Source organism: Atractosteus spatula, assembly GCF_055471065.1.
Source record: "Atractosteus spatula isolate fAtrSpa1 chromosome 10 unlocalized genomic scaffold, fAtrSpa1.hap1 SUPER_10_unloc_17, whole genome shotgun sequence".
NCBI lineage: Eukaryota > Metazoa > Chordata > Actinopteri > Semionotiformes > Lepisosteidae > Atractosteus > Atractosteus spatula.
The window spans coordinates 189,700-215,734 of NW_028296620.1; the positions used below are offsets into that span (position 1 = coordinate 189,700).

The 26,035-nt window shown below is 42.7% G+C and overlaps 1 protein-coding gene and 2 non-coding genes across 3 annotated transcripts; all 3 read right to left on the bottom strand.

The window, feature by feature from the left end:
- Nucleotides 1-305: 305 nt before the first annotated feature.
- Nucleotides 306-2,533, bottom strand: LOC148812746 (zona pellucida sperm-binding protein 3-like). The gene is made up of 8 exons (XM_088908489.1): nt 1,976-2,533; nt 1,759-1,874; nt 1,576-1,682; nt 1,324-1,498; nt 1,129-1,246; nt 819-919; nt 668-741; nt 306-496 (listed from the first exon to the last, which is right to left on the bottom strand). Exons 1-8 carry the CDS (start codon nt 2,531-2,533, stop codon nt 306-308), a joined length of 1,440 nt encoding a protein of 479 aa, XP_088764615.1.
- Nucleotides 2,534-18,001: 15,468 nt separating this feature from the next.
- Nucleotides 18,002-18,083, bottom strand: trnal-aag (transfer RNA leucine (anticodon AAG)). Its single transcript has one exon. It is a non-coding gene; the product is annotated as a tRNA-Leu (tRNA).
- A 5,955-nt stretch (nt 18,084-24,038) lies between these two features.
- trnas-gcu (transfer RNA serine (anticodon GCU)) lies at nt 24,039-24,120 on the bottom strand. The gene has a single exon. It is a non-coding gene; the product is annotated as a tRNA-Ser (tRNA).
- Nucleotides 24,121-26,035: the final 1,915 nt, after the last annotated feature.

Consider the following 26,035-nt stretch of genomic DNA (forward strand, 5'->3'; position numbering starts at 1 on the left):
CATCTTCCCTCAGTACAATGCTTTATTACTCCAGCCATTTTCAGTCCTCATTGGCAGCAATATGGGAAGCATTCTTGAAAGGGGAACCCCCACAAATACTTCCCTTGAATTCCTCCACCCCATTCAAACCTATAAACCATAAAGAAACAAGGGCAGACAGAAGGGTCTTTCACAGCTTTATTGAGATGTTGCCATTACTAGGCAAGTGGAGGCAGGAGAGTCACAAGGGCCAGGCTGGAGCCTTCATTCAGGCACCTGGGGAGGAAGAAGGAGAACAATCCAGCTGAACTGCAGGACACCCACCCCTACAGGAGCTCCTCCTGCCAGACCCTACCTGTCCACTCGCCAACATCTCCAAAGTCCTCTGCTCCCTCCACATCCTCACTGGAGCTCTGAGGGTCTCCCTCCTCATCCTCAGTCCAGTCAGCTCCCACATCCAGAGGACCCTCTACTGGTGCCACAGCCACCCGACTGCTGGTCACCAGGCTCCTGGTACCTGTGGACAAGCGGCACCCAGGAGTGAGGGATCTGCTATACCCAGAGTCCCACAGTGATGCTACTCATCTAAATAGTCCCTTTGTCCAGCATGGGATCATTCCTCAGTTGTCCAAGCATGGTTGTCTCTTGGGCAGAGATGCATCCACAAGGGATAGAGAACCAGACCCACCTTCATTCTGACTGCCAGCACACTTGGACTCACAGCAGGCACAGACCTCATGGTCACCATACAGCTCCTCCCACCTGGAGGAGAGGAGGACAGGTGAGGCCTCCACCTGGCATGTCCCAGAGCACCATCAGCAGGCTCCTTACAGAAGTACCTCTTCGCCTCCCTGTTGTAGGTGCAGGACTTGGTCCCTGGTGTTGCTTTAGCAGGAGCCACAGCCATGACACAGTGCATGTACAGCTCAGTCACTTCATGCTGCAAGAGGGAAGGTCACAGCATTAAGGGATCAAGGCCAATCGAGGGACAGAGAAGGACCTTCTGCCATCAGTGAAGGCAAGCTGGCAGCTCTAGGCACTACAGCTGCCACAGTCTAGTTCACATCTAGATCATATCTAGATCATGGATGTGAAAGCAGACCATGGATCAGTAGAGCAAGAAGGCTGAGCAGCCTTTGAGAGCAGTACCTTCCTGGACAGCTTCTTCTGGAAGAGGAAGGCATCAATTGTGAAGCGGAGCACATCCTTCTGCTTGGAGGGGACAAACCTGGACAGGCAGCCATCTGCCTTGCTGTCCACCATGCATCTGGGGACAAGGACAAAGATGAACCCCTGCAGGCTCTCGGGGCTCCTGCCCACCTCCTCTCCCAGAAGGGGCCGTACCCCAAGTTGTCGATCACGGGGAAACGGGGCTGTGAGTGCTGGTCTGGTTTCTCCGTTACGTAACACGAGTGGATGTACAGCCTCTGCTCCACTGTGGCAAAGTAGGCAGTGGCCTGGAAGTACATGGGCTGACCCAGGAAGTACTCATCCTTAGGCGAGAGCCGGACCCAGCGGGCTGGAGAGAGAGGCAGCATTACACCTGCACACAGCGCCCCCTGCAGGCAGGAGGAGCCACTCGCTCAAGGAGCTTACAGTTGGTGGTGAGCAGCACAAAGCTGTGCTTGTTCTTCAGGTCCTTGAAGAAGGTCCTTCTCCTGGCCCACGTGGGGACATAGCCAACCTTGTAGGAGTAGTGGAACCTGCAGGACAGAGGGGATGAGGGGCTTCTGGACACTTTCCCCAGTGGCTTCTCAGCAGCAGCAGAGCCCTGCCTACCTGTTGTAGGAGCACTTGACCGGCACAGAGAAGGGAATGAAGCGATGCACAGGCGCACTGGAGGAGGGCGGGGCATAGCGGAGAGTGTTGGAGTACACCAGGTGGCCCTGGACAACCTGCAGGGTTACAGAGGAAGGGATATTCCCAGGAAAGGCAACCCCGACACTAGCCCTACAGCTCACATCGATACACTGCCTGTAGATGAAGCCCCGCTTACCGATCGCTCGGTGCCGCACTCGTGAAGCCCGTAGATGAAGTAGAAGTAACGGCGTGTGGTTCGGCTGACGCTGCAGTTGCCCAAGGTCACCTCCGATGGCCGACAGCTGAAGCCGAACAGGAGCCGACTGACCCTCACGTACATCCTGCTGGAGTCGCACCACACAGCCACTCCTCGGGTGCCCCCGATAGCCGGGCGAGCCGGCTGCCGCCCTCGCTGGGGAGGAAACAGGACGCTCTTGATGTAGGCGGGTAAGGGCCGGCTGCCGGCTTCGGGCTTCATCTTCTCCTTGTCGAAGTAGGGCGAGTACGCGTCTCTGGACACGGGAAGACGGCGGAAGTCGGGAGCCAAGGGCTGCGAGTCGTTCTCGCTTGCAGACAGGTCTTCGGAGGGCGCATCTGCCAGGTTCAAGTCCTCCGACTGGGCTGCGTCTTCGAGAGCCGGGAAGTCGGCCTGGAGCGCTAATGCCCGAGAGTCCCAGCCAGCTGGCCCGGCGGAGATCAGTGCGGGGAGCCCGGCCGCTGCGCACAGGCACAGCATAAAGAGAAACGAGCGCATCGCCAAATTAACGTCCCGCTAAACTGCTACAGAAGTAAGATAAGTAAATCACCAAACTATGTTGAAGCAAAAGAGCATAAAGTGTGAACGCTGTGACTAGGTTTTTATACTGGCAGGACCTGCTACCACACACCTGGTCACACTACCGCTCAATCAACACAATCAGTTACACACAGAGACCCGGATTGTTTCAGCGTCTAATTAGAACCTGCTTCCAGTCTGAGGCGGGACTCCGTGAAGCCGCCTGCACACTTTCCCGTGTGTATCTGACCTCAGCGGAGGAGTTCCACGCAATTTCGACAGAATTAAATCACCCACACGTATAACTTTGCTCAGATTAATTTATTGTTCAATTAGTTTCTAATTTCCGAGGACAGTGTGTTAAACTCGCTGTCAGACAGAGTACGGAACACGCGACACGTCCGTCCACACTTTCCTTTATCGAGGGGGCTGTTCTATCAACATGTACGGCAATGAAAATAATTTTACCATTTTTCATGTGTAATTGCATGTCATATTAAAATGTGTAATATAAGCATTTCTTTGCTTCCCAGTAAAGAAATACTGATCAGCTTTTGACATGATCTGATAATAATTTGTCTGATTTTCCAGAGATTGCTTTTGCTTCGCAGCACTGAGAACCAATGGAAGCCCGTTTCCGCCAGGGAGTAAAAAAAAACGCGCTATGGTATCTCAGAATTGACTTAGAATCTCAGAACTGCGACCTAAAAACTCAGAATTGCGACTTAAAAACTCAGAATTCCGGCTTTATATCTCGTAATTGCGACTTTATCTCTCACATTTGCGTCTTCGAAATAGCCCATATTTCATTGTCTGTCCTTTTGTTATTGTAACGGATTCGGGTTCCAGGGCTTGTGCCCCTCGCCGCTCCCACCCTACTTCGTGTCTCACTGTATTGGCTCGAGCCCAGGCCTTGCTAGCTGAGCTAAAGAAGACCTTCTTTTTTAAGTAAAAAAGGACATACAATGAAAATATGTAAAAAGTATAAGTTTCAGATTTTTTAATTGTGAATTCCTCTGGATGTGAAGTGTCTATTTGTCTATCTTATATCATATTCTGTCTCCGCTTTTGTATTTCTGGTGTTTCAATATTTTTTTTTAAAAAAGCCCACCGTCCACTATTCCATCCGGGTACTATGGAAGCCTCACTGGCGGAAATGGGATTCCATAAAAAAATAATGTAATTAATTTGATTTTTATCGGCTGAAACGTGTTTTCTTTCTTCCTTTTTTCAGCATGGAATAAACCTATTACTTGTTCATCTGCGACATACAATTTGTACAATCTGGTTGCAGTGTGGTGACGGCACCGCCCTCCCCTGCGCATAACAGGGATGCTGGCCGCCGGGGCTAAAGAAAGTGTTCTTTAGCTCAGCTGGCAAGACGTGGGTTCGAGCCAATGCAGTGAGGCACGAACTAGAGTGGGAGTAGCGAGGGTACAAGCCCTAGAACCCGAATCTGGCATAATAACAAAATGACACCCAATTAAATATGGGTTATTTCGAAGTTGCAAATGTGAGATATAAAGTCGGAGTTCTCAGTTACTAAGTTAAAATTCTGAGTTACTTAGTCGGAATTCTGCAATACCATAGCGCGTTTTTTTTAACTCCCTGCCGGAAACGGGCTTTCATACATTTCAATTAGTCTGATCAGTGTAGGACAAGTTAATGTAGAATCATTACTATGTCTGTCTGTCTCTTGTTTGTATATAAATGAATGTCTTTGACCACTTAATGTTAGTTTTTAATTTAGTTTTACGATGTAGGTCATGCGTTAACATATGCACGAGCATACGAAATGTCTCACTCCTGATTCAGCTCATGCTCCATAGGAGAGAAGAAATTCCTCCTGCTTCTCGTACAATCATATCAGAACAGAAGCCCGTGTCACCCAGCTCTGATTCAAGAGCGACTCGCATCTTCAGCCCTTTTTTTATTCGTGATCCTAATTTTCTTTAGTTATGATCAATATTGAACTTTTTCTAAATAAAACGACAATAACCAAACAGTTAAAAAAAAAGTTTTAGGAGCTGACAGGGTGCCCCTTTGGAATAGTTGTCAGAAAATGTGAGAAAAGGAAAGGTACGTAAGCTCTCACACACAGCATTAGAGATTGGCATCTGATTGAAAAAAAAAACTACCTGTCTCCCCAGCATTTAACGGTGCTGTTGTTTTGATTTTACGTATTGTTAGCATTTTAATGAATTTTTAAAAGATTGATACACAAATCGCTAAATAAGAAAACGTAAAAACCCTAGCTGTAAGCAATTGGCCATTCATATTCCTGAATTTTAAATCCCTGTGTTTATCTGTATCCGAATGCCTGGTGCAGCTATTTTGAAAGCATAGTCTATGATTTACTGTATTGCAGAAGCGTATTGTTGCCACCAAAGAAAAAAAATCCTGAGTTTACAGGAGAGAAAGAGGAAACAAATGCAAACACCGTTTAGAAAAAACACACGTCTCAGGCCTTAACCGTGACAAGGATGGGATTTGAACCTAGACGAGCAGAGCACAATGGATTAGCAATCCAAAAAGTGACTCCTGTTTAATTTTCTTTTTGCTTGCTCGATTTGTAGTACGCTCCTCAATCCTTACAAACGATAAACAAAACGGCTTCATGTGCCACAGCACTCTGCTGCAGGTACGGTTTGCACCGTGTATTAGGCGAACCCGAATTAAATATTTCAAATATGTGAAGAATTTCATGAAACCTGAAAAAAGATCACAGCCAATGTCAGCAATTCGGAGCCTGTAGGCAGCTTCAACAGAACAAAACGATCTGAAGCCGCAATACTTTCATAGAGTGTATTGTGACACTCTAACCACGTTGTTGCTATTACTGCTACTTCTGCTGCCGTTGCTTTAACCTCTACTCAGCGGGCAAGTAAAGTTGTACAAGGAATCTTGAAGACACGCCCTTGAAGAGCAGCTTGTAGAGCTTGTAGAGCAGCCTGTGATGATTTGTACTACAAAAGACCAAGTGCTCAGTGACGTCTGCGTTTACCGTTGAAACTTTTCTTCTCAGGTGCATAAGCAGTTGCCTTAAACATAGCTGAGTGGCACAGCGGAAGCGTGCTAAGCCTATAACCCAGAGGTCGATGGATCAGAGCCATCCTCTGCTATACACATTTTATGCACGATTGATAAGCAAACCATCAGTTTAATGAAGTGCATTGAAACTGATTTCTTCTCTCGTGTGTGCAAACTTCACACTTACGGCGCTCTTTAATCTTTACAAATACGCAGATGCCCAAATGTTTCTTTGGTTGTTCTGAGATCCTTTATAGATTCCTCAAATCCTTCAAATGAACATCCATATCAGCACAATTATGTTTATATATTTTAAAATTAAGGTACATACAACAAAAATATCAATGTACATTTGTACAATGCTCATTTAATAATGATTGTCAAGGATTGTCAAGTTCCCCAACAACTCTGTGTTATAATTTTAAAATATTTTTGCTAAGGATACACAACGGGTGTATAAGGCATTCTCCCTACAGCCAGCTGAAGATAAAATTCCACACGTGAAAATGGTTTAAAACACGCTCATTTCCTGCAAAGTTCAAGAGGGTTTTTAGCGGAGATTATGTTCACATTGAAACAATCCGAAGCGCGTCCCTGAGTGGGCTTGAACCACCAGCCTTTTGTTTAATAGCTATACAGAGACACACTCCCGTTGCTTTTCAATATTCACACGTTTGTAGTTAAAGAAAATAAAATGCTGACATTTTCCTGCCAGCCGGCAGTATTTCTTCGGCACTGACCAAGAATAACCAAGAACTTTATTCCATCTTTCGCAGGCTGTAATTTCCAAAAAAGGAAGTGAATAGTTGTATTAAACTAAATCAAGCCGACGGAGATGCACTGCCGTTGTTTTGCTCCACTTTTCATTAAAAGGAGAAAAATTACCTGCTTTTTCTTGCAGTATTTCTTCTGTCCTGATAAGCAAGATTTGTATTTTATCTTTCAGAAGTTGTATGAATTTCTTGAAGTTCAGAAACAACTTGTTCCAGAAAAGAAATGAACACTTGCTTCAAAGTAAATCAAGAAGTATGTCTCTCTCGCTGTGTGTGCTCTTATCTGTCCATCTCTCTCTCCTCTTCTCTCACTCTGGCAGTCTGTGCAGAGTATCTGAAGGGGATGTAACACCACTTGGCAAAGAAGAAGAATTCTCAGAGGCAGAATAAAAAATCATTATTCTCTTCTCAGTCAGATTCACAGCTTAGACTCACACTCAGACTGACACTTAGCTCCATACTGGTCTCCATCCTGACAGTCCAGAACCAGAAGATTTTCAGACAATCAGTGCTGCTACATGAATAATATCAGACAGAACAGCCTGGACTCGGGTCACATCTCCCCCTTTTCTCCTTCCTCACAGCCGCTTAGAGACAGAGAAGAGCTCCTGGTTCTCCTCTCTGTGAACTGGGCTCAGGGGTCACTGATCTGGCAGCTGTGGGCTCTGTTCCAGGGCAGAAGCAAGAAGCTTCTATTAACCCTTTCCAGGACTTCCAACCCTTTAGTATTACTTTCTTTACTGTATATCAGCCTCCAGACATGTTCTATAAATGTTTTATAACACACGTGAGTGTGGAATTATCTTAGTATTTATGTAATTAACACCAGTAGTGACACTCTGATCAGTATATTGAGTATTAGTAGCCAATGGTCTGATGGTTGTGTCTCCAATAGTGACTAGTTGACCAGTCTGTAGCTCTGAGCAGTGGTACTCAGATCACACAGAAGAAGACCTGTCTGTGTGTGATTCCACACCAGCCCTGGGATTCAGCGTCTCCCACACATCTCTCGCAGACAGTCTTATAAATTTACAATTAAATGAAGTCTTGTAACAGTTATACAGTTAATTTCAATCATCAGACTACCTATGAAACTGAGAGCTGGCTGGAAATAAAGCCAGGATACACATTTTAACCTCCAGGATCAGGAGTCTGTTCCTCCTGGCTCCTATACTCTGATGATTCGTTTAAAACATTTAAAAGCGCTTATTACAGGGACTTGTGCTCGTTCTCTACTGCTCCACACGGGTATGCTTTGTAACACATTAATCTGCGAAGTAAACTATTTTTTTTTCCTGTTTAATGATTTTCATTCCTCGGTTTGTCGCTCTCCTTCTCCAGCTGTTATAAATCGCTTCTCTTCACAGCCCGGTGTGTTCTTTTTGGAGATGTTATATCTGTAAGAAAAGCCCCCCGGGCTCCGGACAGGAGTCTCGTCCAGCGGAGACGCGCTCTGCTCTGTCAGAAAGAGCGCTGTGACGTCACAGACACCAGCCAGAGCGCTGGGATCAGAGAACGAGACCGCGGGAGGAGCGCGGAGCGCACGGAGGAGAGTTATTGATCACTTATCTGTCGACAAACAATTAATTCACCTGAAGAACTGTAGAACTGAAGAACTGTAGAATTAAATTCACCGATTGGTGACTACTGATTCTTTTCCCGTTCTTGACCCTGTTTTAAATATCTAGAAAACAGTCAATAAAGATTGTATCGATCAATTACCATAGTTCGTTTAATGTTAATAATGTTCAATCTGAAATTAAACAATGATTATTCATATTATTATTTAGGTAACTGTATCCTAGAGCTAGAAAATTATTTTCCAAGTTGATAAATGTATGTAAGTAACAGTTTACATGCATACCAAGTATGGTAACCACAGCAACAGACGTCAGGTCACTGTGCGCGTCTAGGTGTCTCGCGTTCGTCACAAAGAGTGATGTGACGTCATGGGTAGCAACTAATACTAATACTAGTGTATTCATGTTAATATTAATGAGAGTACAACTGGTAGTTTTAATGCTAGTGTTCATGTGAGTATTAATGATGATAGCGCTACTGATAGTTTTAGTTTTAATGTTCGAATTCATGTTAATATTAATTATAATTATAGTGTTACTGTTAGAGTATTAACAGTAGTAGTAGTGTTAGTTTTAATGATAGCATTACTGTTATTATTTGTAGTTTGTGTCAGTGTTAGTGATAATGATAGTGTATGTCTTAGTGATAGTGTTTCTGTTGTAATATGAGGAGTATTTGTTTTAGTGTTAGTTATTGTGTATCTGTAGATACGTGTGTATGTGGTGTCTGTGCATGTGTCTGTTAAGTGTGTGATATCTGTCTGTTTGTGGGTGTGTGTCTGTGAGTGTGTAGATGTGTGTCTGTGAGCTTGTTGTGTCTGTTAGGGTGTGAATGTGTGGGGTCTCTGAGTGTGTGGTTTCTATAAATGTGTGTCTGTGAGTATGCGTAGTGTCTCTTTGTTTCTGTAAATGCATGCCTGTGAATATGTGTGTTGGTGTGTGTCTGTGAGTGTGTGGTGTCTGTCAGTGTGTAGTTGTTTATTTGTAAGTGTATGTGTGGGTATGTCTGTCAGTGTGTGTAGTGTCTATTTGAGTATTAATGATGATAGTGTTACTGATAGTTTTAGTATTAATGCTAGTATTCATGTTAATATTAGTGATAATTATACTGTTAGAGTCAGAGTAGTCATCATGTTAGTTTTCATGACAGTATTACTGTTATTATAAGTATTATTAGTCTAGTAGTAGTTTGTGTCAGTGTTAGTAACCATGATAGTGTATGTTTTGGTGATAGTGTTACTGTTGCAATATTAGCAGTATCTGCATTAGTGTTAGTTGTAGTGTATCTATACCTAAGAGTGTATGCGGTGTCTATGTGTGTATATAGTGTCTACGTGTGTGTCTGTGAATGTTTGTGAGTGTATATCTTTGAGTGTGTGAGTGTCTGATTGTGTGTATAAATGTGTGTTGTGTCTGTGAGTGTGTGTAGTGTCTGTGAGTATAAATGTGTGTGAGTGTGTAGGTGTATATCTGTCAGTGTGTGTGAATGTGTGTGTAGGTGGGCTTGGGCTCCACTGGTGTGTCTGACAGAAGTGACCCATCAACAGGTGTTGAGGTCCAGAGCCGCTTGCGAATAGAAACACTTTCTAGAGTCCAGACCAACATCCAGAGAGCTGTGAGTGCTCTGTTTTTATCACAATTAGTAGTAATGACAGTAGTAATTCCCACACGAATCATTATTAACCGAAATAATCATCAGAAAATATTGCCTTTGCAATGATGTCATTCCTCTTGACATTGAATTCTTCATGAATTTTCTTTACTGACAGGACATATCTGTGTCTGAGTGCCTGCTGCGATAAGTACGACAAGCCATTGATCTCCAATATTTTCTGGTGTGGTTATTTATTGCATACGAAACATTATTCTCATTAAGAATATTTTACCTGCAAAGTCACAGTGAAACTGCTATGGCAAATGAACTTTTTATGGGTGGAAAACGTTCAAAAGACTTAATGGCTACAGGGGAGGCTTGAACACACAACCTCAGTATAACTCCACTGTGCACAACTGTATATGTACCACACACTGACCAATTGCACCACTTGACCTCTGTAAGCCAGGCTCCTACACAGATTGTAAAATTTCCACAAACGTAGGGTGAAACAGGGTTTTTTGGCTGTGGATACATCTCCACATGGGGGAAAGGGACAGTAAAATAGTAAGAAAAAAACAAGAGAAGAAACTGAAAGATATGTGCTCACTGTAATGTGGGAAGAGGTGGTCAGACAAGCAAAACAGCTTTGCGGATAATGTGAAGTGACATTGTTTTGTGTCAATCAGCTCACGGATTCAGCTTCATGTGTATGGTTGTTGAGCGAGATTGGTTTCTTCACAAGCCCAGTCAATTGCCAGTGGAGAGCTTTCCGACGCACACCTTCATGAATACTCTCGTTAAGATGATCACACCTTTCATTGTCAAGTCACCTCCTTTATATACAATAGTTGCACCAACACTAAGAGAAATGGCTTTTATCAAGCGATTGCAGTGTTTGTTGAGGATCCTTTTTTGCTGAACTGGCCTCTGGAGAAGTGTTGTAGAGGTGCAGTAAAAGAGAATGTTTGTGTCACTCAAGACTGTAATAGAACACTACAATTACAATACTTTTATAAGAGTAAATATTACTGGTGCATCACAGTTCTTATAATGGTGAAAACAGGAGCACCTTCTCAACATTTTTGACTGATGTTCTACTCTGATGAAACAGTGTATAGAATTAGGTGACAATATCGGAATTCATTCAAACGCACAAGATTAATTTTCAGCAACAAAATGCGCTCGAAAATATTTTACAAGAAAGAAACCTTACATTCACCTAAATAAACATTCACCCTCTATGTTAGCAGAGAACAGTAGGACAGATAGTTAGTGTCACTGGACACTGCATCACAGAGGCCAATCTCTTCTCCCTCATTATGCCGGCTTACTCTCTCATAATAAACTGTCCTCCAACGATAGTCAGCTGCCATCACCGACTCAGACATGACGTTCATGTACATATTATACCTTAATATGGCACTGCATTACAATAATTTGATCAAAACAACTGGTGAAAAAATAATAATCAAATATTTCTTTTCTTCTTTTAGTAGATAAAGACTTTGTCCAAAAAAGAAGCATTTATTCCTTTCGTCTCCTACCAGCCTTTACAAGTCACCTAGTTTTCTGTGAGCCAGTGTGAGGTATGAGGCAGTCGAGGCTAATGCAGCCGAGCGCTCTAAAGAGGTGGATTAAAGCTCCAGTCTCTTTGGGGGTGTGAGTTGGAATCCCACTGCTGCCAAATATCTCCAACTATCTCTGTGTTAAGAAGCACTTCTTTTTTTGTTGTTATTTCCCTGCAGTTTAAACCAATTTCAGACCAATTAATTTAAACAACCACGCTGTTCTTATGGCATGGCATTGTCTGGCAAAAAAATAACATGACACTTCCTTTAAAACACACATTTTCTGTGGAGGGAACAGGAGAACTTGTGCCATTCAACCGTATAGCATGATGTCATTTTCTCATGCTCATTTTTAGATGCTTGTCATCGAATCTATGATCCTTATGAGTACAGTCACCCTCCATTCAGGTAGCACAGATATAATGTGCCACGTTTTCAGAGAATCGCATCAAATACAGGTCAGAAGAAGACGACAAAATGTCCACTAGGCAGTTTCCCAGTTGATTTTTTTTTCTTGTTTTGTAAGACAAGGAGACCGGCTGTTCAAAAAGTTACCTCACACTGGAGCCACTCTTTTCTTTCCAAAGGCTCAGAGAGAGATAATACCGCAGGTAACACCAAGTGAGAAACATCATGAGCATTTGTAAAAGCTCTCTACCTGCCCTCTCCCCACACTGACATGTGTCAGAGCAGAGCATTTCTAAAACAGGAATTACACATTTCGGAATGTGCCCTCCTTTATACATTAAATAAAAGGTCTGAAGCCTGCTCCAAAGAAGAACTATATTCAGAGCTGCCAAAGAAGTAGAGATTTCACCAAGTGACAGGAAGCATCTCAGAAAACGATGGTACAGTCGTTTCCACACGTCGGACAAGAAGAGCTGAAGCCACCCGGCGTTCTCCGACCAAGTAATGTGAGGATGGAGGGTCTCATCAATGGTAGTGTGGCTGAGTGGTGCGTTTTAGGCTCCAGTCTCTTCAGAGGTGTGGGTTTGAATCCTACCACTACCAGGTCTTTCTGTGTTAAAGCCTTGCTCACTGAGCTAGGTTTTTCACGATTGTCTTTGTAAGCTTAATGTCAAGGCAGAAAAAAGCTTTAGTTTTCTTCTCAACAGAAATGCTCATTGGATTGCTCATTATGCAGGGAACAACTTTTGAGTCCGTGCGAATCGTAGTGTGCCGTCAATTCCATTTAATAGTGCTTTTGTGTGGCTTTTCTGTGGTAGCGTTTTTGTCAGTGAAACTTGAACGCTCTGCTTTTTCACGCTCAATTGTCGGTAGGAGTACAGTTTATTTAATCTTTGCGCACAGTGCTCCATCAGAAATACTTTGTCCAAATTTAGAAGAGATTGGGATTTAGTGCATGTGTTTACAACGCATACCTCAAACAACAACACCATTTAATGGGAAATTGATTCGCTTCTTGCTGTTGTTCCTGTGGTTGCGGTAGTTAGAAAGTTGAACGCTCTTTGATGTTCTGCTATACTACTCACTGGGTCGGCTTTATCAATTGGCTCAGAAAGGTCAACTGTGATTTGGCTCTGTAAAAATCATTAGCAGTGTCGTTATTTTTTTCTGTGTGTATGGGTGTACTTTTAAAGCATGTGAAAACACGAGGTTGTGGATTTCTCCAAATAGCAACGGCAAGTTTTAAACCTGTGATAAACATTCTTCCAGTTGAATAGTTTTACTCCAAGGAAAAGGCAGCGCAAAATAGAGAGTCGATATTCAAAGACTTCAGTGTCTGTACTGGACTGCTTGTATGCGGACATCACTCAAAATCCCTAATATGTTTCTTCCGAATTCAGTTTTGCAGTGCTTTAGTGCTTTACTGTTTTCAGAGGGTCTTTTACTGATGCTGCTGTAGTAGAGAAGTGACAATCTTCTGTCCATTGCAGTTGAGAACGGATTTAATACGGAGCTGCGGAGAAATGTCTGCGGCAAATATCGCTGCAGAACTTGCCTGTGCACAACACCGAAGAGAAAAAGAAATACCACAGGGTTGCCCATAAGAGTGAAAAATAGACATCCATTGTTCAAAGAATTACAACACTCTTCCTCTTACAGTGGTCTCATGTTATTTTTCTTGCAATAAGAACAGTGGGATTGTTCGACTGTGTTGTTCCCCAACTGGTTGAATAATAATAACAATAATAATAGTGGTGGTAGCTGATCATTCTTGTCCGTGGCCGAGTGACCTGTGCAAGTATGTAGGTTGAATTCTAACCATTCGGTGCTTATTTCAACTAATGCCACGTTCCTTTTTCTAGGTCTTCAAATAATTCACAATGTAGAGGTATCTTTAGTAATAAGAAAAAAGGTGCACCTCGGAGATCCATCTCACAAAAGCAAAGACTTCTTAAAGTGCACTTCTGAGCTTTAGAACCCGAAGGAGTTATCTCTCCTAGTTATTAAATGTGCAGATAATGAAATCTGTAATTTCGATTTCCAGCACAGTTCTCTCCAAGGTTCTGCAACCTTCCAGTAAGCGCGGTACTTATACAGCAGTACACGGCGGAGTAATGCCGAGCTTGTGAGTTCAAGACTCACATGGAGCAGTTTTGCCTGTGTTTTCAGCTGCAGAAACTTAACATCCATTGCCCTAAGATTGTCAAAAAGCAATTCCTTCTCTTTCATTTGAAGTCAGATGAAGAGGAGTCCCAACAAAAGCAGCTAGCAGCAGTGGGATTTGAACTCACACCCCAAAACAGACTTACGCCTCGACCCAGTGTCTTAGACCACTCAGCCATGCTACCTGTCATAGTAGGCCTCTTTGTCTCATTACTTGCTCGGAGAAAGCCGGGTGGCTTTTGCTCTTGTCACCCGACTTAGTGGCATTATGACCGTGGAAACGACTGCACCTGCTTTTTTCTGAGATGCTTCCCCTCTCATGGGGAGATCTTGACTTCTTTAACACTTCTGGATAAAGTTCTTCTGTGGAGCAGGCTTCAGACCTCTGCGTACAGCACCTTTGATGCCATTTTATTTTTACAGCAGCCACATCTGAAAAGTTATGTTTTTTAATTTTTATTTGAACAACAAAATTAAATTCAATACAAACAAGAACACATATAATATATTAAGAAAATCGTCAGGGGCACATGCTATAATACAATTACACTTTATGAAAAACGATTACACAAGGTAAATAAAGATAAGGTACGCACAGCTTGTTCTTACATTTCAAAAGAGTCCGTAAATACTCCTTTACGTCTATTTTGAACTGTTCAAACGTAGGACTCTTCCCAGACCATTTCACTTTATACCACATTCCTAAACGAGGATACATCTCCTGTTTTAGAACTATTTTGGGCGATATGGCTTATACAACACACCCACAGTATTCTAATGGTGGACTGCAGATCTGTGCTATAGTTCAGTCGAATTCGAAGGATCCAGCAATCGTACTGGATTTGACTGGGATTCTGAAATGTCTCTTGCAAAAGTATTCGGGTGTAGTGTGCTCTCTGAAGGCACCAGTTCTGTAGGGTTTGGGCATTTACTGGGACAATTATTAATTGTAGCAGTAAATCACAAAATGATTCTTTTAATGGCTTTAGAATCCAACCATGCGATATAACTCAAACAACGCACACACACAGGTACTAATACAGGAGGATACATTTATTAATACATAGAATATGCATGTAAACCCTAACAGATCTTATCGAGAGGGTTATCAGAATCCAAAAGGTATATATTCAATGAGTTACGAAGAGTTACATATATCAAGAGGACATACGTTCAGTATATCATTCATTTAGAACGTTTCGTAAATGAACTTGGTTATAACATCTACATTGGATACTCAAAACAAGTACATAACTCTTAGGAATTAAATCGATATCAATTGGTTGGGATAACAATTGAATTCTCGAGCTGTAATGCATTGAAGTTGAATACTCATCCAATCTCTGGAGATTCAGATCTCCTGAGGGCTCTCTGGCTCCGTGCCAGGCTGTGCTGTGCGGCTTGCGACGGTGCGCTGCTGACGCTCATTGACCGGCTAGTTAGTGTTGGCTTTAACTAGCAAAGTTTGTGCACAGGAGAAAAGATTACTGTGGGTCCCAGCAAGTCAGGAAGAGGACCGGTTCGTTCCTGATGAAGCGCTAGTTCTGAATAGTGATTCAGCTGTCCACAGTTCCGACCTGTTCACGAGGCTTGCTGCTGATGCTAACCTCGGGTGGATCCTCTGGTTACTCTCTGGCAACCTCCGCTCTAGACTCTTAGAGCAAAGGAAAGTTCTGGCACTCGGACACACTGGCCGTTCCGTGGTTGTCCGGGCTGAGTCTCAGGATGGTCAGGAGGCGCGCTGCGAGAATGCCTTTCCCTTGGGAGCCTTCTGCTCCTGGGCTGTCCTGCCCTGGAATTCTCCTTTGAATTGTCCGAAAAAGTTCACAGAATTCTCTCAGGCTCTCTGTGTTGCCTGTTGTTACCTGGAGGAACTTCAGCTCGTTCATTGGCTGAAAGTTCCATGGGCATCAGAGTCCCACGTGGGTTACTCGGCCCTACCAGTCCCTGATTGGTTGATCAAGGTGAGATATGAGTCACTTACTCCTGACACTTAGGAATGCAGTCCAGATGTCCATCTGGCACTCCCTAGACAGATAGGCGCCAATGGATGACCATTGATCATGATAGCCAGGCTTAGCTAAGTGCATCCCCCTTTGGGAGCTGTCCCTTATCAAAAGAAAACATCTTTAAATCAGCCTGCATGAATAGTTTCTCTGCGGCTGCACCACAGAGATGAACAGAGATTTGAGGCCTCATTTGGGAAAGCACCGCAATACTTAATTCTGTCTTCCTAACAAGCATTGCCGCTACACGGGTTTGCTTCAACCTTTGATAAAAAAAGTGATCTGATCTGAAACTACCCAGCTTACAATCTCTGAGGTAGTTGTCACTAAACTTGGACGTGGTGTGGCACACATGTGCCGTGTGCCTTTACTTTTGTAAAAAACTGGTATCGGGAAAAGTTTCTTAATATTTCTTTTGATTAGCATGGAAGAAAATGTGATCATTACCTATGGAATTTCCCGCCAGCGTGGAGCTTGAATTCACAACCTTGAGATTCAGTGTTCAAGAGTCACAGAAGAGGTCGGCCTGGTCTTCAGTTTGCCAACGATAAGCTCCGGCAGTGCTCCTCTGTAAAGCAGATTGTTCGGATCGGTTATGTGGGACGGCACTTCGATACTAAGATCGTTTTCAGCACACACATGGTTTCCCCCCTTCACGCAAAAAACATAGACGAAGGAAGCTCTCTTGTCTTGGGCTGCTGACTCCCGGATTTAAAGCGCTCTGGGTGCCAGCTAAGTCTCTAACAAGCACACTATAAAGACAGGAATTACACTTTGCTCACGTCACGCATGGAATGGCGAGGCTACTTGTTCCAATATTATCTAGTCTCACCTCATATGGTGCCGATTCCTGGTTTTCATTTAAGAAAGAGCACTGCAAACACCGTAAACAGTGCAAAACGTGTGATGAAAGAAGTCTTTTCCCCCCTTTGTCTAACGCAGAACACAGCGGAGTCATGCCGAGGGTTGTGAGATCAAGATTTCAGTGGAGCACTGTCGTCTACGTCTTTAGCTACATGAGTTGGACATCCTCTTGTACACGGAAAGCAGATTGAGATCCTCTCACATGAAAAGTGCCAGATAAAAGCCATTTCTCTTCCTTTCTCTTAGTGCTGGAGCTATCGCATGTAAATGAGGCAACTTGCAAGGCGAGCAGGCTCGGTGCACACCGAACGCAGATGTCTCAGAGCAGTTGAGACGTGTCCAAGTGGCTGTCAAAGGACAGCCCTTTGCCGGCACTGTGGCTTAGTTGGCTAAAGCGCCTGTCTAGTAAACAGGAGATCCTGGGTCCGTTTCCCAGCGGTGCCTTTCTTCCTGTCTTACTGTACAGAATTTATCCTTACGGGCAAATCCCATGCCTTTTAATTCAGGTGAATGCAAGTGTTCGTTTCCTTTCTGGAACAACTTGTTTTGAAAGAAATCTATACAGCTTGCGAAAGATGAAACACAAATCTTGCTTATCAGTGAAGAAGAGGTACTCCCAGCAGGCCAGCTAATACCAGCAAAGTTTTTTTTTTCACCCTAACCCAGAGAATGGAGAAAAGCGAGGCACCTGTGGCTCTGCAGTGTAATCAGTTCGCGAGTTCCGCGGTTAGCTGAAAGAGTGGTAAATGGAGCTCGCCCCAGCCCGTCCTTATTCTTTTAAAGAGGATAAAAAGTTAACTTTGCCGCCATTACTACCAGCTTTAAAAGACTGCCATGGGCACAGAAAAAAACACACTACAGATGACTTTTCTGGAACCGAAGCAGAGATTCCTTTACGAACCAACTGATAAAGCTCAGCCAGTGAATACTGTTAACAGAATGTGAAAGCACGATCAACTTTGTAACTGCAACCACAGGAAAAACAGCAAGAAGCAGGCTCCATTCCCCATTTAAATCTGTCGTGCGAGGCATGCTTTTTGAACGCATGAAGTAAATCCCACGATCGCTTTTGAACTTGGACAAAGTACTTCCAAAGGAGCGCTATGCGCAAAGATTTAACAAGCTCAACCCCCGCCAACGATTCGGTGTGAAGAAGCAGAACATTCAAGTTTCACAGACAGAAGCAGCACGCCAGCACAGCCAACATTAAAACGGAGGGCACACTACGATTTGCATTGACACAAAAGTGATCTGGGCAGACGTCGTTCCCTGCATAACGCAAAAAGTGGCAAAGCGCTTTTGGGTTGAGAGGACGCAAGAAGGTTTTTGTTTTGTGCCTTGATGTCAAGCTGAGAAAGTATCTTTAAACACTTTGCTTAGTTTCTCGAGAGACTGCCAAAAAGCAGTTCCCTCCCTTTCGTCTGAAGTCAGCTGAAAGGGGGTCTCGACAGAAGCACCTGGCAGCGGTGGGATTTGAACCCACGCCCCCGAAGAGACTGGAGCCTTAATCCAGCGCCTTAGACCGCTCGGCCACACTACCCGCTGTGCGCTGTCTCTTTGTCTCATTACTTGCCGGGAGGAAGCCGGGTGGGTTTTGCTCTTGTCGCCCGACTTAGTGGCGTTATGACCGTGGAACCGACTGCACCTGCTTTTTCTGAGATGCTTCCCCTCTCATAGCGAGATCTCGACTTCTTTAACACCTCTGGATAAAGATCTTCTGTGGAGCAGGTTTCAGACCTCTGCGTACAGCACCCTTGATGTCATTTTATTTTTACAGCAGCCGCATCTGGAAAGTTGTGTCTTTTACGTTTTATTTGAACAACAAAACTACATACAATACAAACAAAAGCACATATAACGTATCAAGAAAATCATCAGGGGCACATGCTATAATACAATTACACTTTATGAAAAACGATTACACAAGGTAAATAAAGATAAGGTCCGCACAGCTTGTTCTTACATTTCGAAAGAGTCCGTAAATACCCCTTTACGTCTATTTTGAACTGTTCAAACGTAGGACTCTTCCCAGACCATTTCACTTTATACCACATTCCTAAACGAGAATGCATCTCCTGTTTTAGAACTATTTTGGGTGGTATGGCTTATACAACACACCCACAGTATTCTAATGGTGGACTGCAGATCTGTGCTATAGTTCAGTCGAATTCGAAGGATCCAGCAATCATACTGGATTTGACTGGGATTCTGAAATGTCTCTTGCAAAGGTATTCGGGTTTGCTTGAACCTTTAATAAAATAGTGATCTGAAACTACCCAGCTTACAATCTCTGAGGTTCTTGTGGCAAAGCACAGTCATACCTGACCTGTCTGGAATGACTACTGAGAGTCTTTATCCAGAAGCGACGGCACCACTCCCAGTAGAATGAGAGAGAAATACAGCATGACATGGGGAGTCATGGGGCTCCCACAGTTTGTTTTTCCTCATGTTACTGATTTTTTCACTAACATTTTGATCTTTTCACAATCAGACCTTTTTTCACATTTAATAAAATCTTTTAACCAGCAAACCGGTTTTATCGGTTTGTGAGGTTTGTGAATGCGTGCAGTAAGTCCTTATTGAACTAGGACAAAATATTCCTGATGGAGTGCTGTGCGCAAACATTGAATAAACTCGACCTTTGCAGATGATTCGGCATGAAGAAGCAGAAGATTCATTTTTCACAGACAAGCAGCACACCAGTACAACCAATATTAAAATTTAATTGACAGCTCACAAACATTTGCACTGACACAAAGGTGATCTCAACTAAATGGAGAGAGGATTCTGTGTTAATTGTGCTTCTCCTGGGAGAGGTCAAGTTGAGAAGTTCATGATAAAAGGGTGGTAAATATCCTGTCCAGGAATATCGGGGCTGTAGGGGGTCAGATCTATAGATGTAGTAAACACATTAGTGGAGACGGTGTGTCTGGTCTCTGTGAGAGAGCCGGGCGGGAAGAATAATCTGTGGTCTGGGAAGAAGAGACCCTCGGAGGCGCTCCACACAGGAGAGAATGAAAAAAATATATATTTTTCAGGGACGCTGATTTTTCTCTTTGAGGGAATTAAAAGCATGTATAGCGAGTGACTTCGTGGCGCAACGATAGTGCGTCTGACTCCAGCTCAGAAGATTGCGTGTTCAAATCACGTCAAGGTCAGCTGATGGGTTTGCAGGTGCTGCTGGTGCCCAACCCGGAAATTACACCACGCTGTTCAGTTTTATCTGTACACCACATAGGTAATCTGAACGAAATAACAGAACACGCAGTCAGGAGCTTATGCAGCGTTTCATCTTGAACACGACAAGAGAAAAGGCACACTGCACGTCTGCGAAACATCACGTCTGACTTTAGAGAAAGTGACATCAGAGAATGGAAGTTTCAGACCGCTTTTTTGTTACAGGTTCAAGCAAACCTGAAAGTTAGGGAGTGTTTGGTCACTTTTGTATGAAAAAGTGTCTGAAGCCTGTAATTATAATTTGCCCTTTTTTAATTGTGGTTGAAATCCACTCCCATGTACCAAGACCTTACAGTATATTCATGTTTACTTAAATGACTAACTATTGGACATTAGTTGGTGTTTTTTTTGTAACGATTTGCTATTTCATGCAGGAAAGAAAGGAACCCAGACCCAACGTTTGCTTTCAGGTGCGGTTCATTTACATAACGGACATATATTTCTGAGGAGCCTGATTTAAATCACACAACCCCGGTAGAAGTCGAATCGACAATCTTATAAACCGAAATCAGACGCGTTATCCATTAAACCACTAGCCCGTCACGTAACTCAATTGCACCATGGTGAGTTCAGCGCCGCTACTAGTAATACCCCACCCCCATCTTAAATTTCTACGTGAGAAACGTGTTTTCTACATTTTTATCAGTTTTAAAAAATCATCACTTTTAAGCAGACAAAGCCTTTATGTGTCGCTCTGAATTTCTAATTGATTTAGAATTCCAAGAAAAAAGAGTTTTGTTCCACAACGGCGTGAAATGATCACGTCTTTCACTCTACTTCTCTCTAGTAGTAAAGCAGATCTTGCTAGGTGAGCATTTGCTCCGGTAAATTAGGTCACTTTTCATGTTAACTCACTTCTTCTAAACACAACATTTCCTGGTGCATGTTTTCTCCATGAAAAAAGACATTTTCCCTTACATGATTTCTCGTTTTGTTTCATCAAAGAGTACAGAAAGAAGAAAGAAAGAAAGGAAAAGTGTCGTAAATGAACTCTGTCGCCCTTGGGAGATGTCAAGCGCATTGGACATGAAAAGTGCACAATAAAAGCCATTTCTCTTCGTGTCGGGACTCCTATTGAATGTAAAGGAGGGAACGTGCTCAGCCAGCCGACTCAGCGCTTACTGAATGCAGGTGTCTCAGAGCGGTGTGTCCAAGTGGCAGTAAAAGAGGAGAATTCTGCCGGCGCCGTGGCTTAGTTGGTTAAAGTACCTGTCTAGCTAACGGGAAATCCTGGCTCCAAATCCTAGCAGTCCATCGCCTGTGTTGCACTGGACACCCTGTAGATCATCAAAAGCATATTGAGCTCCTTGGTAATGAAATTGCCGGATAAAAGCCATTTCACATCCTTTCTCAACATGCTCAGCGAGAAGGCTCACCGCACACCGAACGAAGATGTGACAGAGCAGTGTGTGCAATTGGCTGTAAAAGGGTACTGCTTCGCCCTCGTTGTGGCTTAGTTGGTTAAAGCTCCTGTCTAATAAACAGGAGATCCTGGGTTCAAATCCCAGCGGTGCCTTTCTTCCTGTCTTCTCGCACCGTTTATTGATATAGACAACATGCTTCTGCATTATGTTTAAAAGAAGTGTTCATTTCCTTTTTGGCACAGCTTATTTTTCAAGAAATCCACACATTGCGAAAGATAAAGTGCTCATCTTTCTTATCAATGCAAAAGAATTACTGCCAGCTGGCAAGAAAATGACAACGATTTGTTTTTACTTTAGCCAAAAATCTGTGAATGTAGAAAAAATACGACATGTGTTAGTTTCTATGCCACACTCAGGGTGTCCTTCAGTTAAACACAACGTTGGTAGATCAAAGGCACGCAGAGACACACTTCGAATTAATCCGATCTAAACATTACCTTCTCTAAATGTGATTGAGTTTCTTTCCACGTCCTTAGCCATCTTGATGTTTGCAGAGATTTTCAACTTTTGACACGAGTCAAACTACGAGTAAATAGTTGAGTACCTAAGTCAATATCACCGGGAATGTGAAAATAAATGTAAACATCAATATTTCTGCTGTCTCCTGAGAAACACAAGTATAGAGTCAAAACACAATAAATAATGCTAAAAAAATATTCAGTTACATCCCCTTTAAATATGCATTTCCTTAATATCAGTTCTCTTCCCTCCCCAGGACACTTGCAAATTCACTATAGCATATTAAAAGCTGTGTGTAAGTCTTACATGTGTTCTGTCACATCTGGGTGTTAAATTAATAGATGTGTTGTGTTATTTAATATGATTTGACTCCACGCTTGTGTTTCTCGGGAGACAGCAGAAATATTGGGGATTTGCGGCTACAGAAAATAATGTGAACTTTACAGGCTAAAGTAAGGTTACGTTAAAGAAACAAAAACTTATTGTCACCCTTTTTAACGTGATTTTTTAAGACATTTGTTCGGAATAGTATATCTTCTCGTGTCTTTGGCTGTTATCCTACAATAACGGTGGTGAAATAGCAGGAATGTGCGGAAAGAATCGGAGATTGAACAGAAGACTCATCCAGTCGATAGTAAGGTTGTGTAGGACCGCACACACTACGATGTCAGTGTTGAGTAGCGTGGTTTAAAAGCTTCTTCACGAACCAGGAAGGAGTAGAAACCTAAAGTCTTCTGATCCGTAATCAGACACGTTATCCAGTGTGCCATTGGCGTTTGCATCGCGTTCCCATACAGCACCACATTCAGTTCAGAGCCGCTACTATTCATGTGTTTTGTACGTGTGTCTAGTTACTACGTCTTTCATTATGTCTGGTTTAAAATAATGTATCTTTAAAACAGACAAAGAGTTTATGAGTCTCCCTGAAATTCACACACGAAGAATAAAAGATATCGCGTTTAAAAAGAATACAGAGATGCCGGCGATAGAAAACGGAGCGTCTTAAGTGCGCGCTATCACTGAACTAAACTCCCGATCGGTAAGTTTGTCGGCGGCTTTTTAATTGTGTTAGGAAGAGCAAACAGTCCACAGTGTACATTTTAAAGGTCTAAGCAAAACAGTCAGACGTGAGGATTATTCAGAACAGGAGCCTCTACTTCTTTGTATACTGAGCTTTCGGGTGAACATCAAAGTGAAAGACAAATTCGCAATTTTCACTTTTTGATTAAGGAACAAGAAAACACCATCCTTCGAGCTGGATTCAAACCAGGGACATAAGAAATGCCCACTGTTTTTGTTTACAGTCTTAAGATCTAGTAACTGAGCTATCGAGAGGTCGAACAGCAAATGCTTTGTCACACGTGTAGCCCAATGTAGTTTAGTGTTCCTCTTTATTTAAATCCCAGTTCGACATCAAAATACTCACTCCCATAGTCTCGTTCAGAAGAAGAAATGGACCAGGCTTCCACTGTATAAACGTCCAGAGTTCTTAACGTAAAACGTTTGAAGGGACATCAGTGCTGGCGGAAATTGACCCTTTTTCTAGTGGGATCAGGATCATATAAAACCATTCTTTTGGCTTGAGAAGAGGATCATGGAGACACTTAAAACATCCCTGTCTTTGCTTCTTTCAAGGACGAATGGAGTATTGAGCTGCAAGCATCGGTTCAAATCAAAACTCTCTGCTACTGCAGTTGCTTGTCTGAGAGTTTCTTCAAATCTTTCAACTGAACGTTGATATCAAGGGATATTGACGGTAATATCATACGGATTTTGGTTTTCTTTTGATCGAAAATTGTATTAAAATACAAGCCTCTTTCACATTTGTATAATACTTTCCCTTGCATCCTCAGATAAAAATTCTAAATACCACAAAGTTACAATATATGGAATAGCATTTATTTTAAAATGTATTTTAAAATTTGCATTTAATTAGAGCTATATTTAGAGCTTAGTAAAGATAACATTGCTAATATTGATGGAGTAGAAATGTAAGATGAATTGATAGCTTTTTCTGAGCTAAAAAGTCCTACAACGCCTCCTGTAACAGGTAAGGACTCATAGCAAGACATTGCTATTGCATTGCGCATTTTGCAGATACGACCAGTTTCTGCTTCTGGTGAGTGCATTTTTTCCAAACTGAAATTAACAAGAACATTTTCAAGATGCGCCATGTCCCTAAATCGTTCATCAGGACTACTATTAATATCAGGTGAAAGCAGTACAAAGCATAAATTTAACCTATTAAGAGACTATATCTGTCAGCTACTGCTGTAAGCCATGTTCAGCCAACGCTAGAAATATTACTGCTCTACTACAGTAGCTAAAGAAAGCAAGTCAGACTTAGAAACGGATCACAAGTCGAAGACCTAAACCGACGAGAATGGGATTCGAACCCACGCGTGCAGAGCACAATGGATTAGCAGTCCATCGCCTTAACCACTCGGCCACCTCGTCACGAAAGCTATCTACCCTTGGGCATGATTTTGGTCGGCGACCAGGCTCAGCGCACATCGACCTCAGATGTCTCAGAGCGGTGTGTCCAAGCGGCTGTATAAGAATAGGTAATAGGTTTATTCCATGCTGGAAAAAAGAAGAAAGAGACAACAACGTTTCGGCCGTGGAGCCTTCTTCAGGTGTGAGAGAGACAGGGCAGTAGGCAAAGGTAAAGTAGCGGGAGAACAAAGGTTTGAGGGTGGGTACCCACCTGTATAAGAATAGTGTTCTGCCGGCGCTGTGGTAAAGCTGGTGAAAGCACTTATTTCATAAAGAGGAGATCCTGGATCCGAATTCCAGCGGTACCTTTTTTCCTGTCTTGTTTTACAGAACATGTAATTTGGGACACTCAAAGAGGTCTTGATTTGGTTTAATGCGTTTATTCATTTCCTTTGCAGAACAACTTGCTTTTTTTAAAATCATATAGCTTGCGAAAGATGAAATGCGAGCGAATTTTTTTGTTCACCAAAAGTATGTAAATGAAAAAAAGCAAGGTGTAAGCATTTCTGTGGTGCAACCTGTTACCGTGTTTGGCTATTAACTCCAAGGTGGGTTTTTTGATCCCACCCAGGGACGCACTTCTTCCTATAGTAAACATCATCGCCGCAAAAATTTAATTGTTCCGCAAAACCTGAACTATTTTGATATTTGCAGTAGTAAACAATTGAGTACCAGAGTCAACATTACCGGGAATTTCCAATAATTACGGACATTGGCAATTTCCAAGCAGTTAGTATTCACCCATGGAATTATAGGTTCCAGTGGGTGGCGGGAGAATTCACTTATGCTCCCGTTGCATCTTCAGCTAAAGTAATTTAAAATACATAGCAAAATTGTTTGAGAACTTGACAAGCAAAAACGACAGATCGCCGAAGTTGTATTTTAATATTTTCGTATATTTACTTTAATTTGAATATAAATGTTAACATAAACGCTGTTCAATATAATGTAATTTTGTTGTACTTTTAAAATATTTTAGCTGAGGATGCGAGGGGGGCTATTACACCTTGCCAAATATCTAAATAACTGTAAAATAGGCTGGCATTTTAATAAAACAGGCGATCAAAAGAAAGCTACAAATAGTACGGTATTATGCTCAATATCCCTCGATATTGAAGGTCAGATGAAGAACTTGAAGAAACTCTCAAAGAATCAACGGCAATAGCAGAGGATGTTGATTTTGAACCAACGTTTGCACCTCAATTATCCAGCAGTCTTTGCTTGACAGACTTCCTCAAGATATTCGGTGTTCTATACAGAAAATCGAAAATTAAAAGTGCTAATGTGCCAAGAGGGGTGGCCCGAGGCAAAGACTGCGGTAGAGGAAGAATAAGCTCCGCACGATAACGCGTGTCTAATACTCGGCCTCTGAAAGGCATCATATTCGTTGAACTGCCTCCCAGCTGTGACTCTTACACGAATTTCGCGGTACGTGTGTACGAGCTTATAATTCAGGAATATCAATGGTCAGACGTTTATGGTGGGTTTGTGTTTTGTATTATTTAGTGAATGGAAAAAAACATTTTCAAAAAAAGCTCGAATGAAATAATAAAAAAAGTTTATTTGCCTGTTTGTTGTAACAGCTGTGCCAAAAATATTCATCTACATCAGAATAGTACCTGAACGTGACTGGACCTTGTTGGATTTTAGGAAATTTATTTTTGCACATCTTCGCCTACGATCAGGAATACCTTCCTGTTTTCAGCGTATTTATTGTTTCTACCTGTGATCTCGGAAAGGAAGACCCACTACCTGTGAAATAGGTAAAACCGAAATATTCTGGGAATTTGCTGTGGTTTGAGAGGAGTGTATGAAGGTATTAAAGGAGAGAAGAGACGCGCATTCCGCAGGGGGAGCACAAAACCATGAACCCCGC

What these genes read in the sequence shown, in the direction of transcription:
- LOC148812746 (XM_088908489.1), bottom strand. Translation starts at nt 2,533, where the DNA reads ATGCGCTCGTTTCTCTTTATGCTGTGCCTGTGCGCAGCGGCCGGGCTC. An exon ending in AGTGCGGCACCGAGCGATCG is followed by an intron (nt 1,875 to 1,975) that starts GTAAGCGGGGCT and finishes GTAACCCTGCAG; the next exon opens with GTTGTCCAGGGCCACCTGGT. An exon ending in AGAAGAAGCTGTCCAGGAAG is followed by an intron (nt 920 to 1,128) that starts GTACTGCTCTCA and finishes TCCCTCTTGCAG; the next exon opens with CATGAAGTGACTGAGCTGTA.